This window comes from Ailuropoda melanoleuca, chromosome 2 (assembly GCF_002007445.2).
Source record: "Ailuropoda melanoleuca isolate Jingjing chromosome 2, ASM200744v2, whole genome shotgun sequence".
NCBI lineage: Eukaryota > Metazoa > Chordata > Mammalia > Carnivora > Ursidae > Ailuropoda > Ailuropoda melanoleuca.
In genome coordinates, this window is record NC_048219.1 from 139,438,058 (window position 1) to 139,452,722 (window position 14,665).

Genomic DNA, 14,665 nt, shown 5'->3' on the forward strand with positions numbered 1-14,665 from the left:
TTGAGCATATTTTCATGTGCTTATCTGCTTTTCGTATGTGGGAAAATGTCTATTCAAATTCTTTGCCTATGTTAAAATTGGGTTAGTTGTCTTTTTATTGTTGAGTTACGAGAACTCTTTATACATTATGGATACAGATCTCTTATGAGATACATAATTTGTAAATGCTTTCTCCCACTCTGTGGGTTGTCTCCATTTTTCTGATGGTATTTTTGGAAGCGCAAAGGTCTAAATTTTTATGAGATCCAACTTATCTATTTTTTCTCTTGCCACTGTGATTTTGGTGCATCTAAGAAACCATTGCCAGGGGCGCCTGGGTGGCACAGCGGTTAAGCGTCTGCCTTCGGCTCAGGGCGTGATCCCGGCCTTATGGGATTGAGCCCCACATCAGGCTCTTCAGCTATGAGCCTGCTTCTTCCTCTCCCACTCCCCCTGCTTGTGTTCCCTCTCTCTCTGGCTGTCTCTATCTCTGTCAAATAAATAAATAAAATCTTTAAAAAAAAGAAAGAAAGAAAGAAAGAAAGAAAGAAAGAAACCATTGCCAAACCCGATGTCGTGAAGACTCACTCCTATGTTTTCTTCTACAAGTTTTATAGTTTACTCTTACATTTAGGTCTATGATCCATTTAGAGTTAATTTTTATGCATGCTGTAAGGTAAATACCCAACATCAATCCTTTACGTATGTGTATCCGGTTGTCCCAGTATCATTTGTCAAAAGAGAGATCTTTTTTATTTTTCCTTTCCTCTTTTATTCCTATTGTCATCAAGTTTTCCTCTTTTTCTCTTTAAAATGTCTGTCACCCTTTGACTACCACACCAGTTTCCAATCGAGGCCTTCACCATCTCGCATCTAGATAACTGCATCTGCGTCTACCCTTCCAAGCTCTCAGCAAGCCAATCCTCCTAGGGAAGGACATTGAAGAACTCAGATTGAATTCACCTGCTCAGGAGTCTACACTAAATTTGTACTACATATAGCATCAGGGTCAATCTCCTCTCCCTGATTTCTCTAATCTAGCCCCACCCTGTATACACAAGCATATCAAAGATGCAAAACTTTATCTTCCGTGGTTATTCAGTTCCGCACTGAAAAGGGAATTCTCTTCCCTTCCTGTCCTTCACCCCCCATTGTCTTCCTTCCTAAGCACCCCATTAAAATTCCATAGGTCCTTAAAGGCTCCTCCAAACCCCAGCTCCTTAATAAGCCTCTCTTAACTACTCCAGCCCTCACCAATGTTCTCCTCTGAGTCCCTACTGTATTGTGTGCTCTGTGACACCAAACATTATGCATATGACATTGGAACACCCGATTCCATTCCACCACCCAACACCAGTGAGCATTTAACAGCTACTGAAGTTCACAGCACTGTACAGGCATGAAACATCATGTAAAGGCAGTTTCCTCCTGCCATCAACTGAGGGAGTCAAATTGGAGGAGGTCAAGGACCCCTCCTAGAATTCCACTTCTTCATCCATTATATAATGATCCAATTTTGAAGTTTAAGCTTAAAGTTAACACAAGATTTCCAGTTGAGGAAACTTTCCCAAACCAAGACAGTGTTTTCCAACGATTCCTAGCATTGTAATTTCTTGCGACTGAACCACTTCGCGGTTTCAGACGCAAGCTTTAGAGCGTCTGTGATTTGGTCTGCAGCTTAAACTGAGACCGCTCCAAATCCTCAGTTAACTTAGAGAGTATCAGATTGCAACCCCTTCCCCCACTACCATTAAAAACAACAACAACAACAAAAAAAAACCCTTTCAAATTGAAGAGGCAAAGTTTGATCCCTTCCATGTTGAGAGCTGAAAACAATAGCAGCTTTCTGCTCTAGCAAGACTTCAAAAGGCTGCCGAGGGACTGCTCTAAGAATACTTGGTTGTAGATGACTGAAGAAATGCACAAGGCACCCTCCTGCGCCTCAGTGCCCCATTAGCACCAGGGAAACTCTGACCTCTCTCCTCCCAGCACCTTAAATAAAGCCACGACTGGGACTGGTATTAGCTAGGTAGATACCGGCAATTGGAAGACTGAGCCTTTAGCGAGGAACGCGCGGGTCGGGGAGGGGGTGGGAAAAGAAGGGAGAGATCTGAGCGGTTAAGCAACATCCTGCTGTAAAGAGCCAATGAACTAAGAATTTGTTGAAATGACCTAAATAATGCATAGATTTTTTAAAAATCAACTGGAGATGGGTGACCGATTGGATTGATTCTAGAGGCGTGAGTCCCCGGTTATTGCAAAAAATGCCCGAAGCGAGGAGGTACCAGGCTCGGAAGTGAAGTAGCAACCCAGAGTTCTCAGCAAACACTTTTTCTGGAATGGATCTGGAACGCGCTGAGCGGATCCGCATACAGTGCGAGTGCCTCTGCGGGTTCATCTACCCGCCTCTTCTCGCAGGTGGCACCTGGTCGGCGCTCGCAGCCTGCCTGGGAAGAAACTGCTGCGAACTTCCCGGCCTCAGAGCCCTGCAGCTCCGAGAGCTGCACTGCCGCGCAAGCCGCCGCGGGGAGGCTGGTATTCAACCTCCCCGCCCCCTGCCGCGGTAAAAGTTTGCTCCCTATTCGCCGCTCCCCGCCTCTCCACCTCCGCCCTCCGGCTGGAGGACCACAGAGGAGTTCCCGGGTCCTCTGTGCACAAACACACCCACCAACAAAAGAAAGCCCATTAAATCTTCCCTCCTGTGAACTCGCTCCCCAGCGGATACCTCTTTGAACTGACCCCCGCCCCCGCAGCCCCCGCGCTGTCTGGGGGCGCGCCCGGCCCTCCCGTGCTCACTCCTTCCCTCCCGGCTGCGCACTTTTGCAGCGCGCTTGGTCTTTGATGTTTCTTTACATTATGGCAGAGCAGCCACACTCTCTTCCCGGGCGCGGGGCTTTGTGTAACGGAACTGACATTTGGCCTTGATACCTGTATCTCTTGGTGATTGCAACAAATTTCTAAAATAAATATTGTACTTTGATCTCCTGGCATTGCATTTTTAATGGACGCTCCGAACATTTCTTCATTAAGAATAAGTTTTTCAGGAGCTTGACTGCAAAGGGAGGGAAGCTACACAGCAGCTCGTAAAAGTCTCTCTCCAAACTTCTGCTCGTGCTTGGGAGAGCTACAATCCTGGCGCGTTTTCACACATGGAGGTGAGGCCGACAGCAAGGACTTCGAACAGTCAAGAGAGGCCCTACTGTGCGTCCCACTGCCCTAAAGACTTTGCTTACATTACCTCTTTCAAGCCTACAAACACTCCACAAGATGCTCACTATCACCCCCATTTTACCATTTGGGAAACTGAGGCACAAAGAGGTTGAGTAACTTGCTTGCAAAGGTCACCAACTAAAAAGCGGCAACTAGAAAATCTGAGTTCAGACTTTCTGAGTCCTCCCTCTTAACCACCAAGCACTACTCTCTTTCGTCTCCCGGCCCCTGGTGGTGGTTTAACTGGGTAATGTGGGCATCTTGGAGGAGAAAGTTCTCTCCTATAACAACTACGCAGATGTGAACCGGCTTTTCTTGCGTTTGTGTTAAAATAGAGAACATATTCGGCGAATGAGACTGCTTTCCAGCCTGCTTGGCCCAGCCTGGCTCGACCCTTTGGGGATAGCGGGACTTGAAGAGCTCAAAGGAGCCGCAAAGGAAGCACGCTAAGGTACCAGACCTACTTGGACAGTTCGGAGGTGTGCGTGCTCGGGTGTGCGCCACGGAACTCCCCGGCCTCAGACTGCGCCTTCGGGTCCCAGGCTTCACCCGCACTCGACCCACAGGAATGGGGCGTGGAAGGGGGCAGGATCGCCAGGCCTCAGAGCAAAACACTAAGTCTCCTCCCCTTCCCCGCTTCCAGAGCACCCGGACCTCATCTTCAGGAGCCTTGGCCGGGCGAGCTGTGTGGTCACGGCTCATCCTTCCTGTGTTTACACCTTAGGGGTGGGGTGTGCCTGTGAACTATTCATAGTATTTGGACGTCATGCGGCCCATTCTTCTTCGGCAAGATGTTTCTGTTTCTCTAGCAGATCCTGGGCACGTGGAAATGTGGGTCTGGTGGCGTAGCACCCCGACCCCTGATGGGAATGCAGAGGGCACCAAGATACAGCCCAGTCTGCGAATCAGAAGCGGGATGGAGTTGGGTTAACCGCTGGCGCCGCGCGGCACGTTGGGCCACAAAGTCCGTCCTCTCAAGTCAGTCTCGGCCGTGGTACGGTCTCCAGAAGGCCAGACGCAACCTGGTTCGAAGAGCCCCGCATAGCCGGAGGCCTCGAGAGAGGAGATCGTGTCTGCGGGGAGGCCCGGCGTGGAGCGGGGTCCACCAAGCCCAGGGGGCCCACTCGGTTGTTCGGCCACGTGAGCGGCGGCCGCGGGTGGGAGGCCTCAGCGGCCCTTCCCGCCCCTAATCCCCTTCAGTGCCAAGAAGACCCCGCGGCGCCCCGCCCGCCTCTTCCTCCTCCTCCGGCCCGCACTCCCGGGAAAGGAGGTCCCGGCGTTCCCAGCGACCCGGCGAGACGCGCCTGGCGCCCCGGCCCGACCGACGCAGGTGGTCGACCGTCCCTCCGCCGTCAGGCCTGCGGGCCAGCGTTCGGGCTAAGAGCTTCCCTGACCAGGGACGCACGCCACGCGCCCGAAATTTCTTGTCTTTCCAAAGGTGACGGGAACAACAGTTTTTATTGACTTTTTTTTCCTGTTAAAGGGCCTCCCTCGTACTGTGTGTGGTTTGTTCAAAACAAAAGGTTTCCTCAACTGCGCCTTACTTTTTCCAAGCAGTTCCCTGGTAGGTATGCGCGGCTTGCAAAGAGCGCGCACTCTCTGGACCGGGTTAGGGGGAGAAATTGCTAGCACTAACGGGGGCTTCGGGGGCCTAATAGCGGCCAGCCGCCTGACCGGCCCTCCATGGCGTCCAGGGCTTCCAGCCCGAAGAGAGAAGAGGGACGCTACACTTTTTTCCTCTGGTGTATATTATGGTTTTTTCTGGGTGTCCTGCCAAGCTTAGCTTTGGTGGTAAGCGCGGTACGGGTGTTTTTCCCAGGCTCACTATTTGCAAAAGTTGTGGCCGGAGAAAACTTCCAGGTCGCGAACAGGAATGTCACAAGAGAGTCACAGTGGTTTGTCAGGCAGGCGGCCCTGGAGCGTGCGCGCCACCCACCGCCGCCATGGGCGGCCGCCTGGCCCCGCCCCGGGTCACAGCCCTGCCCGCAGCTCCACCGCGGCGGGCGGGGAGGGGGGGGCACGCGGCCCGCCGGGCGAGGTGCGTCCCACGCCCCGCCCCGGGAATTCCCTCGGGTCCGCGGTGTGCGCAGGCCGCTGCGTGTGCTGTTCGTGTGTGGGGTGTGCAAGTTCGGGGGGAGGGGAGAATTACCCTCATCTCAGTCTCAAAGTCCCGCGCCTGGAAGCCAAAGGCAGATTTCTGTGGAGATAACAAAGACACTTTGTCACTTTGGGCGCTGCCTCGGTGCAAATCTTTAATTGCAAGGGAGTTGCGGGGGGGGGGAGATCGACTGTCTCCAGCAACCCAAGCGCGGGTCTCCAGGCGGCAAGGCCCCCTTTGATCAGGAAAATCCAATTATTTGTGTATATACATTTCCCACATAGTGATTACTTCATTAATTGTCCCGCCTTTATCTCCTCCCTTCCCATCCCCCCTAATAATCAGTTCTTTTATCCCGACCAACAAACACACCATAGGAGCTTTGTGGATTCAAAGGATTTGCTTTCGCTTCTGAAAGAGCCGCTATTCTTTGATGATTGGGTAGCGGCAAACTTCAAAGCCATAAATCTTCCCTCTGACTGGCTGGCGGCCCAGCAAAGTCCTTATCAAATTCTTGGAGGTGATCCTGAAGCGCTCAGACCGCGCGCGGGGCGAGCGAGCGGGGTGTGGACGAGGGGCGCTGGCGGGGAGGGCCCCGGAGCGCAGAGAGCACGCCGGGGAGGGCCGCTGGGCGGCCGTTCGTCCTCGCCTTCGGGTCTCCATGCCTCGGCTGCGCCCTGCTCCGCAGCCAACGACCCGCAAGCTGTAGCTATGGCTGCCGTGGCCGTCCTCCGGAACGACTCTCTGCAGGCCTTCCTCCAGGTCAGGTCTGGGCTCAGAGGGAGCGAAGGAAAGGTGGGAAGGATCGTGTCCGGATCGATCCTGGCACTCTGGGCACCCTGAATCTCCAAGGGGGCCTACTCGGTGGATGACGCTAGAGTCAGACCGAGGGGTGCCCACGTCAACTTCGCACCTAACCTTGGTGTCTAGAGTGTGGCCTTTGGGGGAAGGACCCGGAGGTTGTTCGGACTTGCGCGTCTGGCAGAGAGCAGGGCCCGAGCTCACTCTGTTGGGCCCTCCCGCTGAATTTCAGCCTGGGGCGGGCGGAGGAGAAGCGCGAGAGTAGCGTGGAAAAAGCTTAAAAGATGGGAGGGCTGGCGAATGGGCAGCTGGGCTGTGGGTGTTTCCACACCCTTTCTGACCGCGGAGCCGGGAGCGGCCCGTGGGATCCCTCTTCCCTCCCACCTTGTGCCTGCTTTCTCTGAGTATGGATGGCGTCTCTTTGCATCAAGTAGTTTCACAGGAAGCGCTCGAGCGCTCCGCGTTCAGGTAGCGCAGGCACCAAAAGTTAACCGTACTGGTGGGTATGGTGGCGGGGGAGGGACACCGGGACGGGGGAGGGGCGGCGGTATAATAGCTGGCGTGGGGGTGGCGGGCCGGCCCGGAGACAGCGCTGGGAGCGCTAACCTTTTGTCTCTTCTCCGCCCTCTCCTGCCGCCGCCAATGCAGGACCGCACCCCCAGCGCCTCCCCGGACCTGGGCAAGCACTCGCCCCTGGCACTGCTAGCCGCCACCTGTAGCCGCATCGGCCAGCCCGGAGCCGCTGCGCCCCCGGACTTCCTGCAGGTGCCCTACGACCCCGCGCTGGGCTCGCCCTCCAGGCTCTTTCACCCTTGGACCGCAGACATGCCGGCGCACTCACCCGGCGCGCTGCCGCCCCCGCACCCCAGCCTGGGCCTGACGCCGCAGAAAACGCACCTGCAGCCGTCCTTCGGGACGGCGCACGAGCTGCCGCTCACACCCCCTGCCGACCCTTCGTACCCCTACGAGTTCTCACCCGTCAAGATGCTGCCCTCGAGCATGGCGGCGCTGCCCGCCAGCTGCGCGCCTGCCTACGTGCCCTACCCTGCGCAGGCCGCGCTGCCTCCCGGCTACTCCAACTTGCTGCCACCGCCGCCACCGCCACCGCCACCGCCGCCCACGTGCCGCCAGCTGTCCCCCAACCCGGCCCCCGACGACCTCCCTTGGTGGAGTATCCCGCAGGCGGGCACTGGTCCGGGGACCTCCAGGGTTCCGGGGGGCAGCCTCTCCGGCGCCTGTGCCGGGGGCCCCCACGCACCCCGCTTCCCTGCCTCAGCGGCCGCCGCTGCTGCGGCAGCCGCCGCGGCGGCCCTGCAGCGGGGCCTGGTGTTGGGCCCGTCGGACTTTGCGCAGTACCAGAGCCAGATCGCTGCGCTGCTGCAGACCAAAGCCCCCCTGGCGGCCACGGCCAGGAGGTGCCGCCGCTGCCGCTGCCCCAACTGCCAGGCGGCTGGCGGCGCCCCCGAGGCAGAGCCGGGCAAGAAGAAGCAGCACGTGTGCCACGTGCCGGGCTGCGGCAAGGTGTACGGCAAGACGTCGCACCTGAAGGCACACCTGCGCTGGCACACGGGCGAGCGGCCCTTCGTGTGCAATTGGCTGTTTTGCGGCAAGAGCTTCACGCGCTCGGACGAGCTGCAGCGGCACCTGCGGACTCACACGGGCGAGAAGCGCTTCGCTTGCCCCGAGTGCGGCAAGCGCTTCATGCGCAGCGACCACCTCGCGAAGCATGTCAAGACGCACCAGAATAAGAAGCTCAAAGTTGCTGAGGCCGGGGTCAAACGAGAAGACCCGCGGGACCTGTGAGCCCACCCCCGGGGGGACTCGAGGCCTCTCCCGCCTCGGACTCCGGTCCCACCACCTCTTTTCGGGGAGGTTCCGGGGCTCTGTGGGCACCTGGCCGAGGGAGAACCCAGCAGGCACTTGCGCCTTCCTGCTGCGCGTCTCCCAAAGCGGCGCCAGGCTCCCAGCGTCCTTGGCCCGACCTGCGGACAGGGACCCTGTGCCTAGAAGAAGCAGGGGAGGTAGGGTTGGGAACTCTGCGTCACGCAAGGGTGGTTTCAAGCTCTGAACCATTCATTCCCACCGTCTGGGAGCTCTCCAGTTTTGGGGAACCACACTGAGCTGACCTTGTATATAGGAAACACTGCTAAATTAAAGCAGAAGGACCTTGGGAGATTTGAAATAGTGCTCGGTTTGTCTTTCTTTCTTTCCTTTTTTTTTTTTTTTTTTTTTTTTTGTCTAGGACCGGGCCGAGCTTTGTACAGGTTATTTAAATAGCTTTGTTAAAGAATAATTATAATAATTATAACGTTAATAAAAATGTTACCTTTTGTCCTCAGCTCCATGCAGAGCTACAGCATGAAATGTCTCTGTAAAGCAATCAGCAGTTGCAGCGTGAAAATAAATACGTTAACTCCGGGGTCACCTCGGGACCCGGCTGAGCCAGTCTCATTTGATCTTTTCTTCTTCGGGAGGCTTTATAAAGCGGTCAGGTTTCACCTCGAAGACGGTTCCTGTAGGCTACCTCAGTGGAGGTTTCTTTGGTTTGGAAGGGTCTGGGCAAGTGTGTTGGGTGAATGGACCGAGGAAGCAGGGCAGGGTCAGATTTGTGGTAAAGAGGATAGATCATGCGGCCTTAGGACTTGACAAGAGACTGTCGCGCTTCTCTTCAAAGTCTGATACCTGCTGCACGTACAATGCGCGTTCTTTAATCTGGCGAATTCCCTGTGCATTTCCATTTGGTGATACTATAGGGACAGAGGTCACACTAGAGTTTTGCTTCCTCCTGGCAGCGGGTTATGCTGGTGTCTGAAGAGTTACTGGAGACCCAAGGATCTGTTCGCAGATGAGATTTGGGAGAGTTACAGAGAAACTGGGGCCGCTCATTCAGGGTTGGTCTTTGCCCTGGGAAGAAGCTGTGACCTCGGATGCGGATGCGTTGTCTTGCTTGTTTTCTTCTTAATCATTATGCTGTGAAAATCTTAAGAGTCTTGCTTCACAATAGCCACTTAGGGATTTCTGGCTGGGCCTGGAAGTTTAGTTCCATTTTGTATCTTGGGATTTTATTTATTTTTTTAAATCTTTGAAGTAGACCAAGATTTGCTCAGGGAGGAGCCAGGAATACTCATATCTAGGTTTCCCGTCTGTCTCTAAAAAAGTTTACAGTTGTTTTTTCAAGTGTCTAAACTCAACTGGTTCCTTGATGTTTGTTAGTATCTGAGTTTTTAAACCTGAAACTGAAATCTTAATCTTCTGACTTAGAATTATCAAAGAAAGAAAATTATCAAAGAATGTTTGTTAATATGTTAAGGTAGCATCATTAATGCCAGATTTCAGTGGAACTGAATAGTCTTTCCATGGTAGCGGAAGTGTATACAAATTGATAGGATTTCACAAACTGTTGTTACCTTTCCTTTTGTTTGAAGTCAAACTGATTGGTAGGTTCTTAAGAGCTAGAGGGTTGTGCTTGAGACTTACAGAATTAAGTCAAACACAAACATCAACATAACAGAGATGAAAGTACTTTTATATTCTTAAGAAATAGCATCTTACTCTAACTTGAGACAAGGTAGAGTAAAAGAGTATTGGAATCATTGTGGAGATGTGCCTTAGAGCCAGTTGCTCTCATTAGAGATTTTGGAACTAATTAATGACAGATTGAATGTGAGTCTTCAGAGGTCTTTACCTGGGAAGGGCAGTTTCATTAGCTAAATTTTCAAGGGCGTGATGGTTTTGCAAACAATAGGAATCAGAAAGGTTACGCTAATATACATCCACGTGTGTAATCTTGATCTAAATCAAGATTCTTGAGAATCATTTCTATGAAGAGTTACAGAAACTCATATCTGAGCCATGCCCTGGCATCGACTTCAGAGCCAGGAAAGGGTTTTTGGCAGATTGTAGGGAAAGAAAAATCCTGGTACAGTGGAAAGACCCAAGGGCTTCTACTCAGAAAAGTTGAAGTGATCCTCTCATTCAAAAGAGAATGCCCTTGGTGGAAAAAGAAAAGTGACAAGTTTGAAATGAGTCTGCTAGCTGTTATTGACAGCCACGATCATCTAGTATCTACACAGATAACAGTGTTGAAGATAAAGTTTCCCTATAAGTTTATCTTTATGATTGTTAAGAGAAGAACTAGATAAAGTATATGGAATTTATCTAAAAATACGGTATATGTAATATTTAAAAGCATAGCAGTCATGTGATGACAAAGTAACTTATGTTTTTCATTAATTAAACATGCAAACTTAAAAAGTGTGGTAAAAGTACAGTTTCTAGGCTAACTTGGTACAGCTGAAAGACTGTTCATTGTGCCACTGCAAATTTGTGTTCCAATTACTTTAGAACAAATTATCCAAGCGGAAGCCAGGAAGCCACAATGATATGATATTATTATCCCCGTGTAGGAAACCATTTCATGTTTATACTGAAAAATAAGCTAATAAATCAGAAATAGAAGTTTGACAGTGCCGAAGTGTATTCGATTTTATAAGCTGTTAAAATTTGAACTGCTACCGCATGCTTTACAACCAATACCATTGAGAACTTTAAAAAGTATTTGAAATAAATCAATATGCCAGAAATAATATGCATAAGTGATGTATAATTAAGCACAGTTAGCAGAAAATTTAATAAGATTCAAATTAAAAGTTCAGAAACATTGCTATTAAATGTAAAGTAGAATTTATTTTTTATTTAGAGTTTTGCTAACATATATTCAAGGCTTTACTTAAAGACCTTACCACCCAATTCAATTAACTTTTAAAAAGTAATTGAAGAAAATATGTTAATGATGGTCTCGAGTACATTTTTAAAGCAACTGTTTTAGTAGCATGCAAATATAACAAAGTATCATATTTTGGAAAATTCTAAAATTAGTGTGATATGATTATTTTAAATTTAACACTCAAATGATAAATCAACTATTTTGATCACAACTTAGAAACATGGAGAAATTGAGTTAGCAATTATTTAGGTAATTTGGAATTGTGTGTTTCTGAACTTGTTAACAATACTCCATAGTTTTCTCAAGAGGAAATTGTGCATATTTACCTTTAGCTGACCACTAATTTGTAATAGTTCTGGTAATGAATGGAAGTAAATTATGTTAAAGAAAATACAACTGTATCATTTACTGTGTTAGTGTAGTTGCAGTTAGAATTTAAATCTTATAACCCTATTGTGTACATTGTTTTAAATTATTTTACTGTAAGTCAATCAAACAAAGACATACCAATTTAAAAACTAATCTTGAGCATGCTTCTTGCAGAAACCTATTTGAAACAATGATATTTGTAGGAAAGGTGGGTTTTCACCCTGATTTGTACTGTTTCTGTTCTAAGACTGTGGGGTTTTAAGAAATCTGTTTAAAGCTGCACCTTTAGTGTTTCCCATTTATTTGGGTTCTGCTGTGAGAGTTTCACAGAATATTCTAGTGGTAGCAATGACTTCAAATTCATGTAAACACCTAGTAAGCTGTTTAGGGCTCTAAAATTGCAAACCACTTTTACTGCCTTAGCTCTTCACATTAAATATTGACAAGTTGAAGTAAGTTGATGATGTCTCACTAGGAAATGAACTGTGTTGTGGAATCAAATTCAACCCTCAAGCTTTGTTTTTCTAGTAAACGGAATGATGGTTTGCTAATATCCCAAATTTAGGGCTACTCAAAACAGGTAATATTAATGTTCTATCAGATATCATTACCTACCTCCGGTTTGCATGATAGAGGGGAACTTTAAAAGAGTAGGAAACCAAGGGCAGCTTTGAAATATGGATATGTGGGGCACAGTTTGATGCAGCAGGAAAAAATAAGGGAAAAATCTGGATAGAAAGATGTGTGTTGGCAATGAAATCTATATTTAGATTAATACACCAAAAGGACACATTTCATTGTTGGGCCACCATAAAACGGTAACCTGATTGATGTGGTATCCAATATACACAAACAGTACATTTTTCTCTGGTGATGTTCAGACTCAACACATTTTTGCATAAAGGTCTTTGTGTCACTTGCTCCTCCCTGGATTGTTTTTAAAGAATCTGCAACGTTTCGAATTAGTTTATGGACATTGTAAAATGGCTTACATAACGTTCCTTACTATAACGAGTAAGTCCTACTGTTCAACAAAGATGTAATCAAACAGTTTATGGGCCATCACAACTTTTTTCGATAGTTTCAGTTTTATTATTACAACTTAATACCAATTGTAGATTTGCATGTGATGATTGATATAGTATATATTTTCATGCTGACATTTTGATGACTTCCCTCCCTAGACTTTATATATTTTTCCTTCCATGTCTTTAGTGATTATACTGAAGCATAATCCCCAGTGGGGTATTTGACACTTAATTCTTAATTTAGTCCATGCATGTGAACTGCAGTAGTTTCTGCACAACACATAATAAACTATATTAACTAATATATTTTGTTGTGTACCTAATACCAAAATTCAAGTCAGGGGAAATAAATCAAGTTCCTAGTTTGATATATGGAAAATCTGCAGCTTCACTTTTCAGAAGTTGTTTCAGCATTATGAAGATTCGGGCTGCCTATTTATGAAGTGGGAGGGCTTTTTACCTCAAAACTAGTCATCTAATTTTTTTCATTACTTGTCAAAATTCTAACATCAAAAATATACTAAAATCACCCAAAGTCTAAGGCAGTAGCTCAATGTTACCTGACTTTTTTAATAAAAAGTTCAACCATTCAGTCATACGGGCACTCTCTAATGATTTTGTGTTTAGTGTATTCTAAAACACAGATGGAAAACATCTGGCCCTCAGCTTAATTTCATCCAATTCACAAGGCAAATATCAAAGCTGAATCCTCATTTATGCTTATGGTGGGGAAAATGTGTCCTAATTTGAAAAGTATTTGGTGGCAATTTCCTAAAGTCTGCATAAGGTACCACGAAAGCTTATTTCTCTTACTTCTGTCTTTGAGAGTTTTATTCTTACATTCTGTATTCTGTTTTCTTTTTCCATTCTGTACCCCTCTTGACTTGTGGAGGTCATCGTCTTCTATATAGCCATGTTCAGCTCTAGCATGAAAATTCAGTTTATGTCATGTGTCTCTCTTCCTTTGCTCCAAGTATTTACGCCCATTATTTGACTTTGCTCCCTATAATGCAGAACTTGACAGGATTCTAAACTGTAGTTCTCTTAAATCTGTTGTATTTTTAATAGACATTTACATTCCTTGGCCTGAATTTTACACGTAAGTGAATTAAATTTATAGTTCTATTTGTAGATTCATGTTTTATTTACATAGTACATGTCTGATGTTTACTGTGGCTTTGTGAACATCAGTGGGAAAATTATTTTCATCACAATTGAAAGTAAAATTGTAAAATATGATAGTGGGTTATGGTTTGAAGTAATCCCAGGTTGCATAGATTTTAATTAGTAAAAAGCATACAAAAGAAATAGATTACCTAAATCTGTAAACATCGCCCTTTATTTATCGAGCTAAAGTTTTAATGAAGGGGATGTGAACTAAGTTCTGTAAGCATTTAGCTATTTATATATTTATATTCCTTATTGAGGTCATTATATTTGATGGAGACTTCTTTTTCTTTCAAAGCCTTGATTCTTTTTTGATCCTTGATGAAGTCCATATCATTTCTTGCTACTACCGCAGTAACTGCCAAGAGAGTCATTGTGGTAACAGGTTTTGTGCTGAGCCTGGGTTTGGAGTAGAAAGCCGCTCAGTTGTTTTCTAAGGAAAAAGTACTCCAGTCATCAGTCACGATTCAGGCTTGTCAGTGGCAAGCCTGTGTGCCCTGAGCGGCCAGCCACTGGAAGTGGTGGGGCTGTAGCTGCCCCCTTGCTTCTGAAGCAGGGAGAGCTAGAAGTAGGGGAAGGGGAAACAGCCACGAGGAGTAACAGGACCGTGGGCAATAACAGACATGTGGACTACCCTGTTTAGAAAGGCTTTATTTCTAAAGGCGCTGAAATAGGGCAATTGCATAGAAGCTGAGAGTTGCATTTTTTTTTTTTAACCAAAGGTGAGTATAAGTAGGCTGCAGGGAAGATGGGAGCCTTGACTGAGGACATGAGGACTTCAGTGATTTTTACGGTCACTTGCAAAGCTGAAAAGCTTCAGATCTAAAATTGTAAGTCAAAAAATTCAAATACATTTGATTATGGCTACTAAAAATGCAACAGTACTATGAATATTTCTGGCATTCTGACATCTGATTTCAGAAATTCAGTTTTTGAAGACAGAGTTTATTCTTAAAGAGTTAAAGGTATTAAAGGGAAGCAAAGGTGATTTCGAGTAAATCAGCCTCTATGCAAGTAGTATCAGAAGTTAGTCCCATGACCTTAGCATCGGCTTCGTTTGTTTGTTTAAGATATTCTTGATTTATTTGACAGAGAGAGAGAGCGCGAACATGAGCACGAATGAGAGAGTGGCAGAGGGGGAAGGAGAGAGAATCTCAAGTAGACTGTGCACTGAGCGCAGACCCCGACTTGAAACTCTAGCAGGGCTAGAGGTGGGGCTCGATCTCACCACCCAAGATCCTGCCCTGAGGTGACATCAAGAGTCTGAGGCTTAACTAGCTGAGCCCC

The 14,665-nt window shown here is 47.8% G+C and overlaps 1 protein-coding gene across 4 annotated transcripts; it reads left to right on the plus strand.

The window, feature by feature from the left end:
• The first annotated feature begins 5,800 nt into the window (after positions 1-5,800).
• Positions 5,801-8,722, plus strand: SP5 (Sp5 transcription factor). 4 transcript variants are annotated; one of them, XM_034654720.1, is made up of 2 exons: positions 5,801-6,082; positions 6,737-8,720. In XM_034654720.1, exons 1-2 carry the CDS (start codon positions 5,999-6,001, stop codon positions 7,889-7,891), a joined length of 1,239 nt encoding a protein of 412 aa, XP_034510611.1. In that variant the 5' UTR covers positions 5,801-5,998; the 3' UTR covers positions 7,892-8,720. The 4 variants fall into 4 exon arrangements, with proteins under 4 accessions (XP_034510611.1, XP_034510612.1, XP_034510610.1 ...); XM_034654721.1 differs by having other exon boundaries at positions 5,801-6,049; positions 6,737-8,714; XM_034654719.1 differs by lacking the exon at positions 5,801-6,082 and adding an exon at positions 6,089-6,556 and having other exon boundaries at positions 6,737-8,722.
• The last annotated feature ends 5,943 nt before the right edge of the window (positions 8,723-14,665 follow it).